The 26,109-nt window shown below is 45.6% G+C and overlaps 1 protein-coding gene and 1 long non-coding RNA gene across 6 annotated transcripts; one reads left to right on the plus strand and one right to left on the minus strand.

The window, feature by feature from the left end:
• Positions 1 to 4,068: 4,068 nt before the first annotated feature.
• SNRNP70 (small nuclear ribonucleoprotein U1 subunit 70) lies at positions 4,069 to 21,086 on the minus strand. Of its 5 annotated transcripts, none has more exons than XM_053259661.1 (10): positions 20,944 to 21,086; positions 19,113 to 19,269; positions 18,876 to 18,938; positions 18,578 to 18,632; positions 18,284 to 18,348; positions 18,033 to 18,095; positions 16,665 to 16,746; positions 9,752 to 9,853; positions 5,713 to 5,800; positions 4,069 to 4,976 (listed from the first exon to the last, which is right to left on the minus strand). In XM_053259661.1, the coding sequence occupies exons 2-10, from the start codon at positions 19,257 to 19,259 to the stop codon at positions 4,322 to 4,324; spliced, it is 1,320 nt and encodes a 439-aa protein (XP_053115636.1). In that variant the 5' UTR covers positions 19,260 to 19,269; positions 20,944 to 21,086; the 3' UTR covers positions 4,069 to 4,321. The 5 variants fall into 5 exon arrangements, with proteins under 5 accessions (XP_053115636.1, XP_053115639.1, XP_053115638.1 ...); XM_053259664.1 differs by having other exon boundaries at positions 20,931 to 21,064; XM_053259663.1 differs by having other exon boundaries at positions 20,826 to 20,961.
• A 10-nt stretch (positions 21,087 to 21,096) lies between these two features.
• LOC128329123 (uncharacterized) lies at positions 21,097 to 23,117 on the plus strand. Its single transcript, XR_008309525.1, has 2 exons — positions 21,097 to 21,401; positions 22,781 to 23,117. It is a non-coding gene; the product is annotated as an uncharacterized LOC128329123 (long non-coding RNA).
• The last annotated feature ends 2,992 nt before the right edge of the window (positions 23,118 to 26,109 follow it).

Here is a 26,109-nt window from a genome sequence, read left to right on the forward strand (position 1 = left end):
GGCAGAGGCGCTGGATTTGCAACCTGACACACAGCCCGGGCCCTGCCTGGCGCGCGGTACTGCTTGGGCACGTGCGTTAGGTGCCCTGCCTCTCGTGCACGATTCGGGCAAGGCAGGAGTCGTCGTCGTCACGCTGCTGGAGGTGAGGCCTACCCCCCGGAATCCCGGCCTTGGGGACCAAAGCTGTGTACTGCCAGGACTTGTCCAAAGCTATGCCAACAGGTGCTGGCCACTCTAGAGCACACGGGTTCCCAACCCTGGGTCCCCGGGTGCTGTTGGTTGGACCATAACTTCCATCATCCCCTGCCTCAACTGAGTTGTAGTCCAACAACCTGGGGATCCAAGTTCGGGAATTTCTGCTTTACGCAGCCACGGCTACGTAAGAAAGCGCCTAGCATCTTACCTGTGACTCACGCACATTCTCCCTTTGTAGCAAGGCGGGAACCGCAGTCTTTCCTGCGCCTGGGACTTAAGGTAGCAGCCTCCATCATCCTTCCTATACCCACTCCCCCAAATATATACAGGTGAAACTCGGAAAATTAGAATATCGTGCAAAAGTCCATTAATTTCAGTAATGCAAATTAAAAGCTGAAACTGATATATGAGACAGACGCATTACATGCAAAGTGAGATAAGTCAAGCCTTAATTTGTTATAATTGTGATAATCATGGCGTACAGCTCATGAAAACCCCAAACCCACAATCTCAGAAAATTAGAATATTACATGGAACCAAGAAGACAAGGATTGAAGAATAGAACAATATGGGACCTCTGAAAAGTATAAGCATGCATATGTATTCAGTACTTGGTTTGGGCCCCTTTTGCAGCAATTACTGCCTCAATGTGGCGTGGCATGGATGCGATCAGCCTGTGGCACTGATGAGGTATTATGGAAGACCAGGATGCTTCATTAGCGGCCTTCAGCAATTCTGCATTGTTTGGTCTCATGTCTCTCATCCTTCTCTTGGCAATGCCCCATAGATTCTCTATGGGGTCAGGTCAGGCGAGTTTGCTGGCCAATCAAGCACAGTACACTGTATACTTTTCGGAGGTCCGATATTGTTCTATTCTTCAATCCTTGTCTTCTTGGTTCCATGTAATATTCTAATTTTCTGAGATTGTGGATTTGGGGTTTTCATGAGCTGTACGCTATGATCATCACAATTATAACAAATTAAAGCTTGACTTATCTCACTTTGCATGTAATGCATCTGTCTCATATATCAGTTTCACCTTTTAATTTGCATTACTGAAATTAATGGACTTTTGCACGATATTCTAATTTTCCAAGTTTCACCTGTATATTTGCATACCGCTTCCATAGGCGCGTACGATCTTTGAGCCCAGAACGTCCAGGCTTTATGCAAGAATCAAGGAAAGGACCCCAGTTACCTTTGAGACTTGCTTCTGAAAGCTCACGCTGGGAGCTCTCTACTTAGCCTCCGTTGTTGAGTTCATGGCCTCATCAAGTGATTACATGTCTAGGGGACTGCAGGCCAGTGATTTTAAAAAATTACCCAGTAGAAAACAAGCACTGCAAGGTGGGAGCTGAAATTTAAAAATTCTACGATGCAAGGGGTTTATTATAGGACAGAGAGCAATTACCCCTACTAACAGCAAAGGGATGGTTTGCATTCCTTTTGTTATGTAAACTGAACTTGAAAAGCAGTCTATTACTTGAATTATTGGAAACAAGTGAATTTCGGCCCGTTGAATAACGGGCGCTAGTAATGGTGCTCCTGGCCCCCCGCCGCCATTCCCCCTCCCTCCGCTGACCAGCTGCCCGCCCGCCCAGCTGATTTTTGAACCAAGCCCCCCTCCCTCGATTAAGGGCCAAATCGGCCCAGGCACTTGCCCCTGCGGCTTCCGCCGCCGACCGACCGCCCACCCTCCCAGCTGCCGATACCTCCTTACCCCCAGACCCTGTCCTTCGCTTGATCGGAATATCTATTTACAGAAGGAGAGAGGAGCTTGCATGTAGAGCTCCTCTCTCTTTAAAGTCTCTTCCCGAACTGGCGCTTTGGGCGCCAAGGACGTCTATTGCGTCCTTCGCGTCCATAGCGCCAGTTAGGGAAGAGACTCTAAACAGAGAGGAGCTCTGCATGCGAGCTCCTCTCCTTCTGTAAATAGATATTCAGATCAAGCAAAGGACAGGGTCTGGGGGTAAGGAGGTATCGGCAGCTGGAAAGGCGGGCGGGCGGTCGGCCGGCGGCGGAAGCCGCAGGGGCAAGTGCCTGGGCTGATTTGGCCCTTAATCGAGGGAGGGGGGCTTGGTTCAAAAATCAGCTGGGCGGGCGGGCGGCGCCGCGGGGGCCAATACATGGCCGATTTGGCCCTTAAACTTAGCCAATATAGCCGCCCGTGTCTGGGCGGCCGTATCTTTTTCAGCAGTTCTGAGCATGCGCTCCGTGCATGCTCAGAACTGCCAAAAAAGACACGGGCGCATGGGATCACACTCAAGCCTTTTATTATATAGGATAACTCAAATTCAAATAATTCAAACACCCAGAGACTTGTGTTTTGCGGGGTATACAAATGTGTTAAATAATAAATAAATAAAAATATGTCTTGTCTACTGCTATAGCCCACTCTGACCTCATTCTGTGACACCTGTACATTTTGGGTTTTATTGTATTTTGTGTTTTGTAAAGCAGCACAAATAGTGTATGCGCATACACATATACACACACTTTTCAATTCTGATGCAAGTATTACATACTAAAAGTGTTGGTAATGGTTTCAGTAGTGTAATTTAAAGAATCCATCTCTCACTTCAGTTTAGGGTACTTGTAGGAAAGTAACCCACTCCTCTGAAGAATGTAGGCTGCCATTTTAGTTGCTATTTGTATCTATTGCAATGACTAGAGTCATCACACCCAGCAAAATTCTGGAAGCCAGTTCACTAACATCTAACCTTAAAGAACAGTGGTATACTTCAGCAGCTGCTGCAGGTGGGGTGGGGAGAGCATGATGATAAACAGACTCAGACATGTTAGCACTGGATGGTACTTTACGTTTCTCACACACATGCCCTTCTACAGTTCTAGGAATCCTTACCCAATCCTATTTCAGACCCAGGTTTGGGCTGGCGCATTTGGCTTGCTACTTTGCTAAATTTTGCATTTTGATTTGCAGCAACCTACCATACTATGTTAGGCCACGTTGGAAGTGCAGAAAATGCCATATGACAGAGGAGAAGCCACACAAGTATCTTGTTTTGCATAGGAAGTGAAGTACAAGAGGGGAAATAAGCCTAGAAGAAAAATAGGGGCTAACTTAATTATCACCCCAGTGCAAACTATTCCTACAGCCTCCATATCAGATCTCCCCTTTTAAGTGGATAGTCACAAAGGCATGAACAGCCTTTGCTTCTGCTCCTTGAGTTTGTCAGGATAACCAAAAAGAATCTCACAAAAATGTAAAAAAGCAAACTAGGTAAAATAAGAGAAGATAGGGAAATCTGCTTAAGTTGTAGAATTTAATTCTTTTTGCTGCAGGATATGGAGCCCCTTAAGCACACAATATATACACCCTTGTTTTTCAAATGCTGGACTCAAAACTAAATATCTGCAACTTGCTATTTTCCTATCTGTACATTTGGCCCTTTGACTATATTTAATCCCACCTAAAAAACTTCTGCTTTAGTATTATTCCCATCACAACTAATGCCATCAGATCAAGCTCAGGTAAATATTGCTTAACCTGTTCTCAGCCCACATATCCATTTCCCCACGAAGCACTTACCCTAATCTACTTTTAGCATTAGCTCAGTCTCTTAAGAATCCCCCTAATGCTGCAACAGAAAATTTTTACATGATTCGATGCAATACAGAAATTAAAGTTCTCATTGCTTGTACTAGTTCGATGTTTGCTGCTCCCTCCCCCATTTCACCAAAAGCAAATGCACTGGATCATTAGTTCTTTTCCATTAAAAGGTTTCTACAAACACTAGTTTGTTAGACATGCAACTAATGTCTCTTTCATGGATCTTTGTCCCATCAACAGCCTGGAATCTATCAGAATGCAACTTCAAACATGTCAGTTCCAGACACACATTTCACATGGAAGAGAGAACATTAACACCACTTTATTCTTGTTTAAAGAAAAAAAAATCCAAATACACAAGGGATTGGTGGAAGATTACATGTTAAAAGGAGATGGGGTAGGACAGGCAAAACTGAAAACAGACTTACCCTTCTAAACAAAGCCAGTAAAATTCAGTTATCTCAACTGGCTGACCGGGGCCTCGTCAGTTAGGCAACCCGGGAGGCAGAGCCTCACCTGGCTGGACAGTGTGGGGCAAAGAAGCATGTCCAGTCATCACTCCATTGGGGGCTCCATCATGTATCCATTCTCGGTAGACAAGTAGCCATCAGCAGACTGCATGGATTCTTGGTCCAGGAACATATCCTGGCTGGTTTCCTCCAGGGGCTCTCCCATGCCATTGTCCTGTCCCCTGTCCTCCCGCTTATCCCCCCCACCCCGCTCACCTCTATCACGCTTGTGCTCACGATCACGGTCCCTATCTCGATCCCTATCACGACGACGCTCTCTGTCACGATCCCTGTCTCGGTCTTTCTCACGATGACTGCGCCGCCGATCCCTCTCTCTTTCCCTGTCTCTGTCCCGGTCCCTGTCTCTAGCCTTCTCTTCCCCTTCGGGTTTCACCTCCAGCCCATCTACTCCCATCTCGCCAAGGGTGGCCTCATCAGGCTGGGCGTCACCCACTTCTGGCAACTCTTCTTTCTTGTCTCTGTCACGGTCACGGTCCCGCTTGCGGTCCCTGGAACGGCTACGCCGCTTGCGTTCCCGGTCTTTATCCTTGCTGCGCTCCCGGCTGCGTTTCCGTTCATCCTTCTCTTGACTCCGAGTTCGCCGTCGACGCTCCCGAGATCGGCTGCGACGGCGTTCCCGCTCCTTGTCCCGGTCTCGGCTGCGGTCTCGGCGATCACGCTCTCGTTCACGGTCCCGATCCCTGCAAACCAAGAAGAGAAAACCAGCTTTGTCAAGAGGTTGAACTGCTTTACACAACTTTGCTGCTTTGTGACTTAAGAGTAAGCCAACAAATAAGCATAGCATGTCATTTCCTATTTCTTGCCAATAAGTCTGTAAAAAGTAATTAAAAAAAAAAAAAAAGAAAACCCCAGAAGCAGCAAGCTACACAGATGGGACCATATTATGCATATTTTAACAGACAAGGGGTCCTGCTCTGAGAAACCTTTTAAAATTCTAGGATATTTACTCCCTGTTCTCCATACATTTGAACATATAGCTAGAATAAAAGTGAAACTGAACAGCAGCCATCAATATTGCTTAGGAAGGTGCTGAAAAGCATCATCTCAGACTGTGCAGAAGGCAATGGTAAACCACTCCTGTATTCTACATGACTGTGGTCACCAGGAATCAACAGCACAATCTTTATTTTTCCTTTTGCTATGGGCTATGCCCTTTTAAACCTCTCTTTGAATGCTCAGGACTGCTTTTAGTTTCTCTCACAGTTTCTTCCCCCACAAAGCAACACTTCTTGCTTCTCAAGTGCTGGATTTCATGAGTTTTGATGTTAAAATTCCTTAGAGTAAATGTTTGCATAAGCTGCCATTTTGTGACTAACTCCACCTTTGCCATTTCATGCTGGTAGCTCCCAAGGTTCTGGCAAAAAGGGTTCCAAAAGCTTTAAGACTGCCCACCCCACCATGCCTAGTACAACTTACCTTTCATCATATCGGGAAGTGTCATCCCGGCCTGAGTGTCTGATATTGACATCAGCACCACCCCGCCGGGTGCCACCAAGACCGCCACCTGCAAAAGAGAGGAAAGACAATGCTAGCTCTTTCCTGCCTTTTACCATCTTTTGAGGGTTGGCTGGACAGGACTAGTAGATAACACAGCCTTCTTCAAGCAGTTAACACTTGCTCACTGCATGCCATTCAGTTTAAGTAAGGTTTGTTACAAAAAGAACTGGCTTGAGGTCAGGGAATCAAGAGGAGCTCAAAATCTGCCTTTCCAGAGATCCAAGTCACATAAGCAGTGTGAAGCATTTCTCCTGTCAAGCAGCTTGACAGAAAAGGGGATAAGAGCAGATCTTGCGTAGTAGAGGGATCAGGTGGTAAGTCACCCTGGAACAGAAGGTTGGGCCCCATTCATCTGGCACTCTCCAGGATCTGGCCATAAACATTTCTTTCATATAGAATCAGAGCTCCCAATTATCTCCACCTTTTTCTTCCAAATGGAATCACAGTTTCAAATAGCCTCCATCCCTCTCGCCAAGTACCCCTACCAAAGACAACAGCCCACACAGAAAGCATCAACAGTTGCTTATTCAACATTCTCTTGGAAGCTTTCAAATGATGGAGACTCCTCTCTAAGATGTGCATGAAATGCTTCATGCAAGAAATGCTTCGTGCATATCCCAGGAGACAAGGAAGTTGTTCCTGTTCCTCCGGTGAGCCACCACCACCCCACCCCGCCCCATCGTGGTGTGTATTGCCGTGCCGACAGGATGCTGCTCCCAACAGCCCTCATGCAGCATCGGTCTGCAAATAGCGTCAACACATGCACCAGCATCATCTGTGTGCCAATGGTGTGTAAGGGCTGCTGGAAGCAGTATCCCGTCGTCATGGCAGTTTAAAGGGGACAGTGCTGCTGCTTTAAAGCTAGATTTAAAGAATGACAGTGCCATGATGGGGAGGGGCAGCGATGGTAGTTCACCCCGAGGAGCAGGTACAACCTGCCTGCCTCCCTTTAAAAAGCTAACCTGAATTGAAACATTTTGGCGCCGCACCAAAACAATTCGAGCACATCCCCACTCTTCTCATTGCTATTCCATTGCCAAATGGTTCTTGCACAAGCTTCTTGGCCTATCCTCCAACAATGAACAATCACTCCTCAAATATTTAGAAAAAAGATCAGGGGGTGGGTGGGATATTTAAATAATTATATCCCACCACTCCAGCATAATGCTGCATGGGTTGGCTCACAACCAATAAAAAGAAAGAAAACACAACAGGCAGCAGAACAGCACAAAATGCAGTTTAAAATAGTACTCTAGTTAAAGCCACGCAGCCACCTAGTGGCACAGCAGGCGACTTAGTTTTTTGGGAGCCTATAAAGGCGGAGGGAGCACCAATGGCACAGCGGGCGGTGCAGCTGGTTTGCCCACTTGTTACTGAGACTTGGCTGAAGTTAATTTGTAATGTGTCTGGGTTTGTCTGGAGATGAGGAGACAGGGGCACCTTCGTTGACTGTGGGGCAGCTATATCGGTAGTGGTGGGGAATAGGAGAAGAAGTAATTTTGGCAGGTCAGCAGGCCGTTCCAGGGGAAGGGTAGTCAGAAATTTAATAGCTGTCTCCCCTTCTGGCTCTCCTGCCAGCTCTTTGACCTTGGGGAGCACTGCCAACGACCCACATAGCCTTACCTTGCTCCTCTGCAATGCCAGGTCAGTCCAAAATAAGGCTGAACTCATCCATGATTTGAACGTGGATGAAGGGGCCGACCTGGTATGTATCACCAAGACTTGGTTGGGGGAGGCTAGTGGTCCAGTCTGGTCCCAGCTTCTCCCGCCAGGACACTCTGTAGAGGAGCAGGTGAGGGGACGTGGGCGAGGAAGTGGAGTGGCTGTGGTCTATAAGGATAACATCTCCCTTACCCGGGTCCCTGTTAGGGTATCAGACCATACTGAATGTGTGTACTTAAGTTTGGGGACCAGGGATAGATTGGGACTTCTGTTGGTGTACCGATCGCCCCGCTGCCCAAAGGAATCCCTTACTGAGCTCACGGACTTGGTCACGGAACTTATGTTGGGAGTCTTCTAGACTTTTAGTACTGGGGGACTTCAATGTTCATTTCGGGACCAATTTGTCCGGGCCAGCTCAGGAGTTCATAGCGGCCATGACAACTATGGGCCTATCCCAAGTGGTCTCTGGATCACCACATATTGCAGGTCACACACTTGATTTGGTCTTTTACTCTGATCAGGGTGGTGTTCCGTGGGTGGGGACTCCTGTGATTTCCCCACTGTCATGGATGGACCACCATCTGGTTAAGGTTGGACTTACAACCACTTCCCACATCTGCAGGGGCGAGGGGCCTATTATTAGGCCTATTAGGGTCCACCCGAAAAGGTTAGTGGATCCAATAGGATTCCAAGACGCCTTGGAGGGATTCAATGTTGGCTTTGCCAGTAATCCTGTTGATGCCCTGGTTGAGAATTGGAACAACTTGCTCACCAGGGCAGTAGACACGATTGCTCCCAAGCATCCCCTCCGACCCGCTTTAAAATTGGCCCCTTGGTATATGGAAGATCTATGGGGGCTGAAGCAGCAAGGTAGGCAATTTGAGCGCAAGTGGAGAAAGACTCGACTCGAATCCAACAGATTACAACATCGAGCACATTTAAAGATCTATGCTCAGGCGATACGTGCAGCAAAGAAGCAGTTCTTTTCTGCCCGTATTGCCTCTGCGAGTTCACATCCAGCAGAGTTGTTCAGGGTTGTGAGGGGACTAGTACCTGCCTCTCCTCCCTTGAACCAGAATTTGGAGTCATCAGTTACCTGCTGCGATGTGTTTAAAGAGTTTTTTGCAGATAAAATCTCTCAGATTTGGGCCGATTTAGATGGAGACTCCACAATTAATTTGATGTCTGAACTGGAGGTATCCAACAACTCCTCTTATGCTATTTGACTAGATCAATTTCAGTTTGTGACTCCTGAGGATGTGGACAAGCTGCTTGGAGCAACAAGCTGCTTGGCCTACCACTTGTTCTCTTGACCCTTGTCCAACATGGCCCTAAACGACTTAGGCACTGGGTATTTAAGAGAGCGTCCTCTTCACTATGAGCCCCACTGAGGTCATCTGAGGAGGTCCGTCTCCAGTTACCGCCAACTCGTTTGGTGGCTACACAGAGCCAGGCCTTCTCGGTTGCTGCCCCAAGATTGTGGAATGCACTCCCCACTAAGATACGATCCTCCCCATCTCTGGCAATTTTTAAAAAACATTTAAAAACCCATCTTTTTAACCAAGCTTTCCTCAGCCTTTTAAAATTTGTTGGTTTTAATTTTGTGATTGATTTTAAATTGTTGAATTGTTTTAACTTTTTATATGTGTTTTAATTGTTTTATGTTAACCGCCCAGAGACGAAAGTTTGGGCGGTATATAAATGTGATGAATGAATGAATGACTTGATTAACCAGTCAGAGTTTGCAGTTCGAATTCCTGCTGGTATGTTTCCCAGACTATGGGAAACATCTATATTAGGCAGCAGCGATACAGGGAAGATGCTGAAGGGAATCATCTCATTCTGCACGGAAGATGGCAATGGTAAACCCCTCCTGTATTCTACCAAAGACATCCACAGGGCTCTGTGGGTGCCAGGAATAGACACCGACTCAACAGCACACTTTACCTTTAGTTAAACCCACATTTAAAACCCAGCACAGCCAGCCAGCACATAAACACACTAAAAAGCCTCTCTAAAAAAGAAAGGTCCTCTGTCTGTTAATTTCCTTCCCTTGGCTCAGTATATTTAGTTTAGCCAGTCTGTCCTCTAGATCTTTTCATTTCTTCTTACTAAATCTTCTAATTACTTCCAGCATCCTTCTAACTGTGGTGATCAAGAACTGACTACATTAGTCCAGCAGCATGATTATGTCCAGTCTTGGAAAAGATGCTTTTGCTAATAGAACTATCCCAAACTCAGCTTGGATACGGGAAGAGCTAGCAGCATGTTTGATCTAGAGCTGCTGCACACTTACCAAGTCTGCGTGGGCGCCATCCCTTCACCGTCCGGCCTCTTTCTACATCCACCAGCACACGTCGGCCATCAATTTTTTTCCCATCGGCGTGTTTGTATGCCGCTGCAACAGATTAGGAGGGGTATCCAGGAAGAAGGGGAGGGCAAAGGGAACTGCCATCATCCACAGTGCACAGAAACAAGCCCACCCTCCCCCAAAGACACATACAACACAAAGGATTCTGGAGGAGGCTCCTATGGCCCCACTGCCCCTTGGGTGAGGGATTGCTCCACATCTACCTGGGAAGGGTTGCCTTGAGCTCTCTGGAGGTGTCACTCGCCTTAATGTAAACATCTGGAACAAAACCCACATGACTGTGGAAGGGTGGAATGCTGGCAAGCACCACTCATAGGTTGCCAGACAACCGCTGCCACATTATGCTGGCTACAAATCCCTCAAGCTGTGGAGCAATCCCAGCTTCACCCTGTAATACAGCCCCCCCTCCCCCGCCACTGGCCTCTGCTGCAAAAGAAGGAAGGTTATTGAGCACTGAAGACACTCGCACTACATACACCACTTGCCCAGAGGGAAAAAGGCTGGGTACAAACAAGCAAGCCCTCCAACCCCAGCCCTCTTCAGAATGGGCCAGGCTCTGCTGTTCCTTCAGCAACAATCCCAACCAGCCAGTCCCAAGATTGGCCATGCCAAAAAACCCATCCAAAGCAAGAGCTCCTGCATTTAAATAAAAATAATTAAAACAAAAAGGATGAAGGAGGAAGAGGGAGATAGAAATGTTCTCTGTGTTACAAGGATAGTGGAAGGTTTGGTAGGGAAGTGAGAGAGAGGGGATAGTACACACACAAAAAATAAGAACACTCAGGGAACTGGCTGGCACCCTCCCCCAACAATCCCAGCCCACTGTAATGCTCTAACCCACCCTTGCTGTGTTATCCCATTACAAATCTCTAGGATGATTTCAGGGGAAGGGGAATGTTCTCAAGCCACTGGCTAAGGGAGGGGGTGGGTCGAGCACAGCTAACAAGTAAAAAGGAAATAAAAGTGTTTACCTGGAGAAACTACTTACAAAACCATTGCAACTTTTAACTCCTCAAACTCACTGCATCGGGCTGCTAGCGCTGGGGCCCGAGGCGCAGCTCCCCCCTGCCCGGGCGCCCCCGGCTGGGGCGGTTTTTTAGGTTTGGCATTTTAGCTGCTGAGCCGTCCTTCCCTGCCTTACCTGTCTCAGCAGCAGAAGTCGGACACTCAGACCCCCTCCCCTGCCAGCCCCCCCAAGCCTCCCATCCTCACCCCACACCCCAAACTAGGTCCAATTCTTTATTAGGAACTTAAAGTTACAGTTTATGCCTTTAGGGGTCCTGACACGCCTCATGGCCCCCCCATGCACCCCCTCCCTCAAATCTATTGAAGTAGATTTATACTAAATTGCTATCAAAATACTGAATTGCTATTTACAGCAATTCATATGAGTGCAGCAGGAGTCCCCCCAATCAGTCAAGCAACACTAAACACTACTAGATGATCTTGTATCCCCCTTTTAAAAAATCCATTGCCAAATTCAGGTAGCCAAACATCATGGCTGTATATCTTTCATCATCAAAATGCTGATAGCTGAAGTGTCCCAATTCTCTCTTCTTGGGAGACAGCTGGTAGACACTTTCAGGAATGAAAATTGAACTATGTTTATTAAAATTTATGGGACTGGGAACAAGGAGAAGAGAATGTGTGTACAATTTATTTGTTTCAAATAAAAATGAGAGTGGGCAGAATGTTTCCTTATATGGACCAGGTCTTTTTATTTTAATAACCAACAAGGTTCAAAGTCAACCACATGCATAAAATACATTGTAAAGATAAAAGGCAGAAATGTTCTCATGCAGAGACATGAAAAAAGCTGGGAGGGAATTTCTCTCCTCACCAACATGCGTACACACAAAGAAAAATACAGGAATATTCCTCTCTTCACCCTTATATGTAAACTCAAGGGGTAGCTTACTACAGACTTGTGGGGAAAAGCAAGATGCTTCTCACAGGGAAAAAGGTGTACAGTGGGGTATTCTTTTCAACAAAAACAAAATGATGAACATCTTCCATTGTACACACACTAAAAAAAATTACAGCTTCAGGAAAAAAGTTAGAAGCTATCAATTTCAAGAAAAAGGCTTTGGGGGGGGGGGGTGGAATGCTGGCAGCAATGTTTCCACTCAATCTAATTTACTCTGTAGTTTAGATGCTGAAGCAAAAGCACACAGCAGGAAAGCTTTGGTTAATTAAAAAACAAGCACACAAAGAAGTCCAGAAATCAGTTTCTTTGAAGGAAGAAGGATATTTTCCAGTAGGCTGTTGTCCACCCTGCCTCTCTCTCATTTTTAACTGTTGAGATTTTTCAGTTACTAAAGGGAGTTTTGGAAGATAGGGCTTGACAAGATCATCAAGTCAAAGTTTGTCCAATGACCAATGGCAAAAGAGGTCATCCTAGGCCTTGAAGCCACCCATCATGCTGAGAACCAGCAGCCAGCTTGGACGTTGGGGCATGATGACAGACCACCATCCCTTACAAACACAGAGCTTCCAAGTTAGTCTCATAGCTCATCTTCAGACAGAACAATCACTAGACCAAAATCTGCAAGGGGCAGAATCCCTGCCCGACACGTTCAGCACCGTTTTATTGTAAGGAAGAGATGAAGCTGAGCCTTTTCCAGTGAAGAGGTCAGTCCGAGGCTGGGAGAGACCCAGGATGGCTTACCTGAAACCACCCTTGGTATTGAATCTTACCTTTCTGAGACAGTTTACAATTTAAAACAATTGCCCTAGTGTAAGCACTTCCTAGATTTTCTTAGGGCCTTCAAGTGTTTTTAGGGAATGTGGGCAACAATCTGGTGGGATGAGCTCACCTAGGACCACTATGATGTCAGTAATATGATTGGGCCTGAATAGCGCCATTCCAGCCCTCTCCCATATCCCACTGATGACTGAGTGCCCAATCCAAGCTTTTCAGCTCCAAGTGACCCTTAAGCTCTTCTCCCTAGGAGAGATCAGTAACCATCCAAGTTACCCCAAAGGATGAACGGATGCATTCATTTTTAATTGATAAATCTAATCACAAGGTAAGAAGTTATTACTTTGTTTCTGTATACATAGTGACAGGAGATACAGCCATAGGGAAGGTGTTTGGTTTAATCACTGTATCTCTTTTGCACTTTTTATTGCAGGCCACACTGTATATGAGAACAAGTAAATGTGCAAGAATGACCTCTCGCCTTGTGGCCAGATTGCTATGTAAAAGATGAACACATTACTCACACCCACATACTTAGCAACATTTACCATAGCCAACACTATGGGTTGCATAAGTCACAGGATTGTGAGGCTGGGGAAGGATTTTTAATGTCTACTGAGTTAAGCTATCCAAGCTCCTCAAAAAGCTGATAGCGAGAACTTGTCATCTACCACCACAGGCAGCTTATAGCTCCAGAACTAAGCTGCCAGGTGCTCTGTTCTTTCCTATTGCTGACCAAAAAAACCCCCAGAATAGCATTTTTTCTACCGTTTGATTCAAAGGTCAGTAGTTAAAGCTTCAAGGGCAAAGCCTGTTTTTAATTAGCTTGCCAATCCAGCCAACAGTGTCCTAAAGACGAATATCAACCTTTTCATAGTTTTCCATTTCACCGTATGCTGTTATTTTTGACACTCTAACCAAGGCTTCGTCTTGCAACAGAAGACAAGCTGAATAAAAACCTTTCAGATCAGTCCTATCTAAAACTCAGCAGGTTTTAAAATCCCATGCTCATTGCTCAAAGGCCTCCAAAGAACCTGTCCTTCCCACTACAAATTCAGGGAAGTGGCAGGGGAGCCTGTTTCAGGTAGGAGTCCTGAATTTTAGCAACCCTCCTTCATGGCATTCCTAGCTACAGCCTGCCTTTAGCAGGATTGAAAGCTCCAAACACTACAAGGCTGGTAGAACTAAGCTAAAGGAGCCAGACAGAAAAGCAGATAACAAGAAAGAAACAGCAAGGAATGTGTGATGTATCTGAACTTTCCTCTCTAGCAATTATGAGAAACCCAGCAGCAGTGATATAGTTGTCTGCTTGTGTGTTAAAACCCTCATCATGGGGCCAACAATTTGGAACCTCTGTTGAGACAGACATCCCAACTGTGTCCCACTCACAGGTCCACTGTGGCCTTGGCAAGCCACACCAGGGGGAGCAAGAGGAATAATCTATCTAGTTTTGTGCCCCAAGTCTGGCTAACTACCCACTTGCCCAACAGCTTGCTAACTAAAAGCAGAGCTCAAATATCCTCAGTCCTGCTTGCTATCAATTGAAAGTTAAAAGCACAGGAAAAAATATACACTCCCTCCTAAGAAACACACATCAGCCACTCAGGACTTGGGCAAGTCTCGTGTTTTGGGGTTATTTTCCAGAGGTAGTCTGCCCCAGGTTTGTCCAAAGATAGGCTGCAGTTACTTCTTGCAAAGTACTTTCAGTGAACACATATCTGTACCTAGAAGTAAAGCACTTCCTGGTACAGAAGGATAAAATATAAAGTGCAATTTGCCAGTCTTCAGATGGCTCAACCCAACTCAAATGGCCTCATAACCCTCAGCTCCCCAAATATAAGTTATCTCTTAGGAATTACAGGCTCGGCCGGGGACTGGTGTTGGTGGTGTTTGTGTTGTGGGTTAACACAAACCTTAACACAGCCATACAAACAATGGCTTAAGGGGATGGCTACGAGTGCTCTAACTGCTACAAGTGCTCTAATTTTTTCTCTCTGTGTGAGGAATGAGTTTTGTTCTGAGCAGCAGTATCAAGGTAGTGTGTGTGTGCACATGGATTCCATGGGACCTTCCTGATTCAATTTGAGCGGGATCTAAAATTAACTGAGCGGAAATCAAAATGTGTGAGCACATGCGCATGCCTTAGAGGGAACACTAATGGCTACCCACTTCTTCTCATGCTCACACACCCCTCTTCTCTTCACAGTCATCATTCCCCACACCTGCTCATGCAACTAATCTAGATGCCTATCCAATAACTGCAGAAAAGAAAGCACCAGGTACACAGCCTCCATAGTGCTGCCTTGGTTTCAAGAAGTTTCAAGTGCTATGGAGGCTAAATGCATGGCGCTCTCATTCTTTCTTACAACTTAAAAACCAGCAGGTCTTTGAGGCTAGAAAGGAGTATGAGAGCTGCGTATGCAAGGGACATAGTGCAAGACTGTAAAACACAAGAGACTACTAAGGCAACAATGTGAGCTGCAAGGCTTCCTTAATAAGCTAAGTGCAACAGTTTTTCATATAAATTGGGATGGTTAAAGTAGTGGTATAATCTAGGATTTCCATCTCCAACATACTTTCCCCAAGAGCACTAACACAGCCCAGTAGCAATTCTAACCCATGTTTGTCAAAATATTCCAAGTCTTTCAGATTCGTGTAGGACTGTCTACACAATTTAAGATGGTTATAAATGATTCAATGTGTTAAGGATTAACATTTATAGAAAAGGATAAGCAGGTGACCTCAAACTAATCTGTGTTACAGGAAATATTCATTTTGATTGGAAAGCTATTTGATGCCATGTCCCCACCCCCACCCAATTTCTTTTGGGGTGAGAAAAGTGTAGATTCCTAAAAAGAAACAACCTTGCCTCCTGCTGTTTCTGCCTGCCATGCTTGACAGTTGCCAACCTGGCACCACAAACAGGGGCTATAGAATGGCACATGTGTGGCTTGGAGAGGGAGGGTTCACTCAGGATATTTGAGCCCTACTTGGGAAAGGAGACCTATTCTTCCCTCCCTTCCCATTATAGTCAGGTTGCAAACTATAGGGCCAGGAATACAGCATGAGGAACCCATTTCTCCTTCTCCCTCCACACAGCAAGAGAGCAGCGCAGAAGCTAGAAGAGAAACAGATTCTTCTTTTTCCCCCTCCACCCCCAACTAAACTGTGTTACCTAGCATCTGCCTTTGACCTGGCTTGTGTATAGAAGTGTGTTGGGTACTGCGGTTTCTTACCAATTATACAAACCCTTATACCAACCATACAATGAGATGTTGTAAAGGGGAAGCATAAGGATCAGCTGCAAGCCAGCAGTGGCAATAGCCATCAGAAAGGTGGCTGCAGTGACAATAAGAACACAGAATTAATACACCCCGCTCACAACACGCCTCTCGACAACAGCATCTTTTCAAAAAACACAGCTACAGGTCAAAGTTATACTTGATTTAGAACTTCTTCACTGCATTCATTCTCCCTCTTTAAAAAAAATTAATAAAAAGGAGATGGGCAACAGTTCAGAGTGAAGGGGCAGTCCTTACAACCCTGCTGGGTCCTGCATTGCAAGCAGTAACTCTAACCTGCCGCAAAAGAAATTGACACAACAAGTTGCCCCCCACTTAACCTATAGGATTTCCCTTCCCCAAACACAAGGAAATCATGGTGGGTAATGAGGAAAGCAGTTGAACTGTTGCCTGTTACTTTACACACATTACATTTGCAGCACCCCAGTTACGTTAATTTGCACTTGAGACAAGACAAAGAAACAAGAAATGGAACTCCTATGAAAGGGATAGCCTACCCAGAGTAACCCAAGATTCCTGTCATCAAATCTTAAAATTAGAAAGTTTGCAGAGAGGAGACAAAATCTCCCTTCTAGATTCTGTTGGTGATAGAATTGGAAGGATCCCCTTGAAAACTTACAAGGACCAGATTAACGTAACTTGGGTGCTCATCAAACCAGGTCAGACTCCCCCACTCTGTACTTACCTGCTGGGGGGAGCCCAAGCCCTTGCATAGCTCAAGGGCTTTGAAAAGTTAAGGTTTTTGTTTTTTTAAGACACATGCTTCTATAATATAAAAGTTTAATTTCTAAAAGACACAGGACACAAAAGCACCCCAAAAAAGGAATATACGTACAATGCATGTCACGCTCATGTTCATACTCAATGAAGGCGTAGCCACGTGGCTTGCTGGAACGCTTATTGTACACCATGTAGATCTAAAGAGGAAATTTTCATTATTTTATTTATATACTGCCCCAAACTTATGTCTGACCGGTTTACAACAAAACATAGATTTAAAAAACATTAACATAGTAACAGATCCTATAGATCTAATTAAAAGTCTGGATGAATGTGTGTGTCTTCACAGCCCTTAAAAAAACTGTCAGAAATGAGGAGGCTCTTATTTCTCCAGGGACTTCATTCCAAAGCCTCAGGGCGGCAATGGAGAAGGCCCGTCCCTAAGTAGCCACCAAACCAGTTGGGGGCAACTGCAGACAGAACTCCCCGGATTATCTCAACAGATGGTGGGGCTCATAACAGAGAAGGTGTTCTCTTAAATACCCTGGGCCTTTATAGGTTATAACCAGGACTTTGTATTTTGTCCAGAAACATATTGAGAGCCAGTTAAATTCTTACACTATAGGTGTAAATTTGGAGTGGTAGGAAGGGCGAACTAGATAGGGACACCTCCAAGCACACACTCCCATGACAAATATCTTAAGCTTAAGAGTTGTGTCCTAAGAGAACCTCATCACTTATAAAGATGACCTGTACAACAAAAGTAAAGTGTCTGGCATGGCCTCTCAGCTCCCACTCCCTTGGCTGACCTTGTTCACTAAATTAAACTTTCATGTACATTTTTACAAAAAGACACAAAAGGATACCTCAGGGATGTGGAAAAATGTCCAAACCCATGCTATGGCCTGGAATCCAAAGCCTGTTTTACGTTTTTATAAGGAAGTTTGGAAATTCCCACAGCAATGGGTTAGCAGGTCAAGGACATCACCAGAGAAATGGGGCAGGAGAAATGGATGAGCTAAGAAAGGGTAGAGTAGGATTTAAGGGGACAACCTGCCTTGCATTTACTAGCCCTTAGGATAACAGTGCTCTTATTGGAGTTTGGAAGTCAATTCATTTTTCCAGGGAGCATTTACTCACCCACACACCCAATACAGCCTATCCAACTGATTTGTACAAGCTGTTACCATGAATTAAGAGACAACTCACCAAATGTTTGTAGCATTTCTAATACAACTCTATCAGGTGCTTGTGTATGCAACAATATGATCCTTGTTATGAAACTAGATTCCTGCTCTTCAAAAGGAAAGGACTAAACAGGGATGTAATTGGGATCAGAAATCAAAACCACAAACACAATATTGGCCTATGAAACTCATTGCCATGGCACATGATAATTGTCAATATATGTTTAATACTTCTTCCTAGCTCCACAAGTGCAATAATGTGCGAGGCTCATTTCTGCCAAACACACATCACTTACTCTTTTGATAGGACCATAGACTTCAAATTCTCGCCTCAGCTTGGATTCTGTTGTATCGTAGTTCTGTAAGATAAATTGACAGTATAATAAGAGGAGAAATCATACTGGGGAGAAAACTAAAGATGTTAAGTCCTCCCAAAGTTGTTGTAGGTTTGCTTTCAATTTGTATCCCAACATCTATCAAAGATCAGGTAATTAGGATCTTTTACACCAGATTTCAGGAAGAGAAAGAGAAAAAGGCAGTCACTTACAACTCTGGCTACGAACAGTGTCTTAAAAGCATCTCCTTGAGCATTTGGATCGTTGTGAGGGTCCCCTGTTTTGAAGAAAAAGGCAATGAATAAAAAGAGAACTGGAGGGGAAAACCCTATATTGCTCTTCCTCCTCCACTTCATTTGTTCTTTTGTATGTGCAAACACCAGGCCCCACCACAAAGAAGCATCATATGAAATATCAATGCCTTTATAGTTAAAATTAAACAGAAATATTTTCAAAAAACCACTCTGCCACTGATAAATGCACTCCTCTTTTCTTCCCCAACTTACACATCTTCAGTTCACTTTCAACTTCTTGCTGCCGGCGCTCAATCTTCTCTCGCCTCTGCAAGGAAAGAAGGTGTATAGAGAATCAGTAATTATCAGAATAAAGCTTACCCTCCTTTTCAGACTAATTACCTGAAAAAAACACAAGGCCTTCTAAATGCTGCATGAACTGTCTACCTTCATTTCTTAGAAAAGGACATAATGAATAATAGCACCCAAGGTATCCTCACCAAGCAGCCTAGGCATACTGGTTCTAAACTACTGCTGTGCCAACCCAGATGCGGCTATTCATGAAGCATACCTTTCGTTCCATCCGTTCCTCCCGTGTCTCTGCACGAGTGGGTGGGGGAGCATCACGCGGGTCCTAGAAGAGAGACTCCATCTTTAATAACTAGTTCACAAAATTTCACAGAATACAGAAACAAAACAGCTACGAAAGCATTTGCTGTGACAGCTATTCTGATTCTGCAGCCTCTAGCCAATGCATCTGCAAATTAATGCCTGTCTGAGACAGCCCAACATATACTGAAGCAGATACCTCAAATTCTCGGATGTAGGGGGCAATGCCACTGTAGGGTTGGTTATGGTGCTTCTCATGGGGTAGTTTCTCCAAAGGAGGCAGATAAGGTATAGGATCACGGGGGGCAAATAGTGCCAACAAGTTAGGGGGCAGGAACTGCGTCATCTTGGAAAACCTGCCACGTAAGAAAAGAAAAATAGCAGACAAATGAGAACCAGGCAAGGGTAGAGGGACCAACAACCTGAAGCCTATTTAAAGCTGAAGCCTAGTCTGTGTCTGGCGCATCTCTAAACTCTTGAACTTTTAAGGTTGGCTTTAATTGGGGCCTGTACTTAGCCAACATTTTAAAATGTTGCATTGTTTTGCCATGCTTGAGAGTCACCCCAAGCAGTTTTGTACTGGAGGAGCAGCATATGAATATTTTAAATAAAGGAGGCAATTAAGCCAAGTTCATAAAGCCTGCGGTATCCCTTTGACTTTCTCTTTATAAAGCATTAGCCTCCTTACTTGTCCTAAATGTGGCCACCACTTCCAGAGGCCCTCTATTAACTCCAGTCCTGTATATAATTATCCCAGAGTTCCTTGTATTAGGGATTCCCAGATATTGCTGACCACAACTCCCATAATCCTGAGCACTGCAAACAGGGATTGTGGAAATTGTAGTCAACATCTGGGAATCCCTGTTACAAGAACACTGATCCCAATGCTTCTGGGCAACCTCCACCCCCTCACTGTTCACACTATCCTGTGTTGCTCTAGACAGATTGTGTCCCCATCTCACATCCCAGCATCATCATCTACATCCCCGATTTCCTTCTCATATCCAAGTTCAAAAAGGTGATTTCTCTGTCAGAGTCCTTAATCCTGCTTCACTCATTATCTCTGCACTGCCCAGCCCCTAAACCTTAGCACATACCCAAGACCCTCCACTTTCTCTTCACCAGTGCACTACACATATATCTACAATCCCCAGCCTTCCATAAGACATCTCCACCCCTTCCTGTGTAGGCTTTTACATACACCCCACACCACTCTAGCAGTTGGTGTAAACACAGAGGGATTAAGATACAAATCAGGAGGATCCCCGATCTGAACCAAGGCCTGATCACATGCAGCAGAATGAAGTGGTAGAATCTTGAGGGGGCAGAGTGAACTGTACCACGTCAGACAGCAGGTGCCATTTTTCAATACTTCCCTATGTCCAAGACTACCTGCAAAGGGGAAACAAAAACCTAGCACATCAGGGAGAAAGATTCTAGCCCAAACTGTTCCTTCTGTGCTCAATTTAGATGCATAGGGGAGTTTTTGTCTCCCCTGTGAAGAGCATTCAAAAATACGACTCCCCCCGCTGCAGACTGAAATGGTACAGTCCCGTTCTGCCCCCTCCTCTGACTGCCAGGCCTCGCTCCAGTACTCCAGGCAAGCCTCTCTTTCTCTCCGACTCAATTCCCCACCTACAATATCGGGAGGATACAGACCTACCTTGCAAGGCTGTTATAAGGATTTCGAGAGTATCACATATGGGAAGTGCTCGGACCACTCCAACCTCTACATGGGCGTTATGCGCAGCCTCTCCGGTCTCTCCCGTCTCCCCCTGCCCCACCGCGGCCGACCTTTGACCCTAAAGGCCCTCTCCAACCCACGCTTCCCACTATCAACACACGCTCGCGCTCCCCCTCCCCCCAAGGCAGCCCCTCCCTCTGGCCCAACTCCCCATGCGCGAGAGCACACCTCAGACTCTCTTTTTCTTCTAACCACGCGCGCGGCCCGCCCGCCCTCGGGACTGCGCGCGCACCCCCTTCCCCCTTCTCCGGTGGTCCAGAGGGGGAGCCTTGCCTCCCTCACGCACTCTCGGTTTCTCTCCTTCGGCGCGGTCCGTGAGAGCTCTCCTCCTCCCGCTGCTCGTCGGCGCCTCCCGCCGCCTCAGGCTGGGCCTACTCCGCGCTCCCTCTGCGCATGCTCGACATGGAATCGACTCGCCTTGTCTAGATCCTAGCGCGCTGGTTCTTGTTTTGTGAGTTGTGTACGCATGATCACTCCGCATAAGCTTTTCCGTTGGCAGAATAGGAGAGAAGGAGGGGCCAGAAAAGTAGTTCTCCGAGGACAGAACTGCGGGGGGAAGTCCGAATGTGAAGTCTGTCTCTCTCTTGGTTCGTAGAGAGTAGTCAGTTTCCTGATCGCAGCTGGTAATTCCTCAAAAACCGTGTGTGGAGGCAATGTTGGGAAGCCCATCGTTAAGGCTCCGGGGCTTGATTCCTGGTTAGCAGCACTGCAACCAGGAAAATACGGTATTTGTGTATAGCTATGGTAAGCAGTGAAGATTTCCCTGGGCACTGGACAGGATAACTCAAGTGCAGTGAAGATTTTTCTGGACTGTCCTGAATGGCATAAATCAAGTGCAATGGCCTGGTTAACTCCAGGCTGCAATAGGAGGTTGCGTGTTTAAATGCCCCCACCCCACCCCCAGTGTTCCCTCTAAGGCGTGCGCATGTGTGCACGCATAAATGTGCACACATTCTTTGGACAGATCACAAGAAGGTGGAGCTGCACACATCCTTGCTTTTGGGAGCAAGCACAGTAAGCTATTGGCTCTATTTCTGGTACCAGGATAAGAAGGAAGCCTCATTAAAGTTTGTTAGTAAATCAGTGCATTGTCCCACTTGACAAAGAACCTACAGATTCTGTTGATACACACACACACACACAAAATTTCACACAAGGCACTAGCCTCACACGTACCAAATGCACTTACAGGAAATGTGTATATGAACACAGAGTTAGGAGGAGGATTCCAAAAGGACAGGGAAGGGGATACAGTGGATCACACTGGGCAGGAGAGCAGGCATTGGGCAAACACTCAAACCCGTGGGGGGGAAGGAAAATAATACTGACTTCCCCTCCACTTTACAACAGTCTCCATGAAAAAATACTGATACTGTATCGTTGAACTCAACTGAACTACTGACAATAGGTGGCACTATTAGTCAATTAATATTTCAGAAATGGGCATCGAGAAGACCTACTTGCTGGGGGGGGGAGCAGTAATACTCATCAGAGCACTAATACTTTTTGAGACACCAGTCTTTTAGAGTCTCAAAAGGAGTATGATCTTCTGCTGTCTTTGCATGATGGATACATATTCATCCCAGATCCACTTGGAGTTTCGTATTTGTCTCTGTAAACATCCTCCACACAGGTAAATGAGGGCCACAAGCACTGGCTTGAAAGACATCCCTCACCTGTCCCAAAACACTTCCCATTCAAATAGCTGGGTGTCAAGAGCTGACAGAGCCACTTTCTGACACATAGAATTGAATGCGAACTTGGAGGTCTTGTAGTTCAACCCCCTGCTCAAAGCAGAATTGTCACTCATCCCATGGCAATACAAAGATTCCATTCCAATGGTACCAGGGGCATAACTACTATTAGGCAAGGGGAGGTGGCTGCCTGGGGGCCCCCACGCCTCGAGGGGCCCCCCAGAGGCAAGTCACATGTGAAGTGTGTGTGTGTATCAGCGAGGGGCCCATTTTAAAATTTTGTCTCTGGGCCCGCTCCAGCCTTGTTACGCCCCTGAATGGTACAAGGATGCAAGGGCATAATGCAAAGGAATCTGGAGCTAAGTACTGGTAAAGGCATTGCACTCACAGCCATTGCAAGTTTACAGTCAACTCCTATTTATTTCACAGGTTATGTCAAAAAGCAAAGGCAGTGCAGGAAAGACACAAGGCGAAAAAGCAGATGGGCTTCCTACAAAGCTCAGGCAGGACACTCAATTTTAACTCACATGTCACGCGGCAGCCAGTGAAGCTAAAATGTTCTCACTCATTTCACCCTTTAACTTCAGAACCTACAAGTACTGCAGGTCATGCTTACCAATGCAGTACAGGAAGAGCCAGGCAAGCACAGAACAATGCTTCTTTACTAAGGTGATGATCTGGATGAGCCCATTCATAAAGAAACATGGTTCCCATTGGGTTTTACTGTTTTCAGGCCTTCCATAATAAATTATCATTTGCAGCACCATTTTGAGGCTCATTTTGTTTCTTGTGCTGCAGAGCAATAGCTAGGTGGCCCAGATCACAGCCACAGTTGGTCCTATCACTCCTGGTTATGGGTGAGGGAATGCTGGCCCTGAAACAAAGTTTCTTCTGGGAAGGAAACAGGGGAAAAATCAGCACAGTTGCATGCTTAAGAGAGGAGCAGAAATCTGGGCCAAGGCTATGGTTTAGAGGCATATGATGCAGTAAACTTGATGAAGCCAAGCACTTATGGGGGTCTGATCAATACCTGGATGAGAGATCACCAGAGAACCCTATGTATACTATCTTGGTTATTGTGATAGAAAATTTAAATGTGCCGTATTTAAATGCACTGAATCACAGCAGGCAGAAATTGGGTGGTTATAGGAAAAGGTTCAGGCATTCTTGGTGCAGTGGGGTTCTTGGGCACAAAAGCACAAGTGCTGTGTGATTTCCACAGTCACGCTGGGAAGATGGCTCTCAGCACGCACAGTTTGCCATAGCTTTCATTTTCTTGTGTTCATTTGTATCTTTCCTTCCTCACTATACTACCAATATTGATAAGACAGTGCAAAAAAAAAAAGCAATATTCATGTGATTGTACATCTGATTGCATTGGCATTATTGTAAAATGCTTTGCTGTGTCTGTGCACATGTACTCTTGAGCACTGGTGAAACCGGGGCAGCCCTTTCATGAGGCAAGGTGAGGCAGGTGCCTCAGGTGAAACATTATTGGGGTGCTAGCAAGGCATCATAATGCCCTTCACCATCACCACTTTGCAGCACTTTGGGATCAATCTGACCATTGTTAATTCTTCAAGGAGCACCTCTTCTCAAACTCCTTGCAACGCTTGCAAGAAGCACAAAGAGAGAAGAGGATGCTGTCAGCAACCTTCTGTCCTCCCTCCTTCCCATGCACTTCCAAAGCTTGTTTTGAAATGGGACTGGCTCCCACCAGGGGAATGGAGTAAGGCAGCATTTTGCCCCTCACCTCAGGTGCCACAATACTTTGGGCCACCCCAGGAGAAATATCACACAAAAAAAGAATCTTGATGCATTGAGTATTTTATCCATCCATGTGTGTGCTTCCATAACTTGTGGGGAAACAGTGGACATAAATGAACTGAAGGATCTGAAAGCGACAGCAACATGTGCATGCTCAGTCTATGCAAAATTTGGAAATTTAAGAAGAAGAAAATGGGATTATGGAGGATTCCTACTGAATCAATTCCACTTTGGAAATAAGACCAGGTCATTTGAAATTCCAAGGGAAAATTTGGATAGACATTTTTTGGAGGGAAGCTTCCCTCTAGCAGTCCAATTGCATGTAATGAACCCATCATTTAGAAACAGGCTTAAAAGTGGAAATGAGTCTATTCTGACAAAAAGCAGCTGGGGGTGGGTGGGGGCTGAACTGGATCGTGATTGCAGGGTGGAGGGTTAACATTTTCTCTCTCTGTTATTTTCCAACCAAAAATATCTCCCAAATCTGGTAGTTGCCCCTCAAAGCTATTTGCAGCAGATCTCTGCTTGAGAAAGAAATATTTGGTGGGAGGAAGGTACAGAGGGGAAAAGCCAAGCCCTCCTTACCACATGCCATACTCCAGATCAAATCAGCCCACCCACTACTGCATGGCTGCATTTTGTAAAAACAGTACATACATACACACACCCATATATATATAAATTTGGGTGTGTGTGTGTATATACATACACACACACACACATATATATACACAAATAAGTCTAGATCTTAATGAGATCATCATCATATTATGTAGTTTGACCCCAGGAGTCCTCTTATACGGAAGAGTCTGGGTGCTTATAAGACATTAAAGAGGAATTATTAAAGTGTACAGAATTCTAGGGCTAAGAGCCACAGTTTTTTATTTCTCTAGCATCCCAGTCTCTAGAAAAATTGTACCCTTGTGCTCCAGATTTATTAGTTAATACTTTGATAAACAGGAACAGGTTCAGAGCAGGGCAAAGCTGACTCAGAGCTCCGCAGCCAGCCAGCCCTGGCTGCAAGCAGCCATGGCTGGCAAACGATCACAGGAACGGGGTTAGGAGAGCACTTGCTCTCCTAACCTAATTTGGAGGGTGGCCCCCTATGCTGGTTTGCTGCGGCAGCACTGCCAAGATCGGGCCTGATCCCAGTGGCACACTCGCACATTCAAAATCAGACTGGGCTTCCTTAGCCTGGTTTTGCACACACATGTGAATAGCTTCTATGATTCAATAAGGTCAGTCACAGGGCTTCCTGTCCCTGAACTCACCAAACTGCTGATGAGAATCAAGCCTCCTGCAATTCTGTATTACAAGAATCTGCAGTCCTCATGCTGCAGCAAACTCCATTGCTGCATGTCCTCCATGCACCCAGCACAGACTTCCTTTCTTCGTCCCAGAATTCCCCTGCAGCTCTCATGCCCCACTCACCTAGTGGACTGATTGGTTGAGCTCTGGAGTTCACCAGCCTGTCAGTCAAGACAAGGGTTCACTTATGTTAACACTTTAGAGGGTGGGGAGTTATGTTAACTCTTTAGAGGGTGAGGAGACTGGTCACTACAGACTTGGAAAATAATATTCTACGATCCCGCCCCCCCATGAATATTCTGCAGCATGAAAGAACTGCTAAAAGAATAAAACTGCCAACATTCAAATTTGTAAAATCCTATTGCTTCAGGGGACAATGATGATTCTGTCTTAAAGGTTAAATTTGTCTTCTTTTACAAATGAATGGCTGATTATGACCAGCAATTACCATCTTAGCACCAGGAATTAGTGACTTTCAGCAGAGGAGGTAGAGTCATACCTTCTCAGAAAAAGGCAGTTTGTTTTAAGGTATGTAAGTAAGACACTTTTTAAAAAGTTAATCAGTTTGATTTCTGATAAATCTAAGCATGGGATTGGCACAAAGTTGCCTGGTTAGCTTAGTGGTTGAACGGATAATTGGATGTGGGTTCTTTTCCCACTGCTCTGAAGTCCATGGTGTGGCC

The sequence above is a fragment of the Hemicordylus capensis genome, chromosome 6, assembly GCF_027244095.1.
Source record: "Hemicordylus capensis ecotype Gifberg chromosome 6, rHemCap1.1.pri, whole genome shotgun sequence".
NCBI lineage: Eukaryota > Metazoa > Chordata > Lepidosauria > Squamata > Cordylidae > Hemicordylus > Hemicordylus capensis.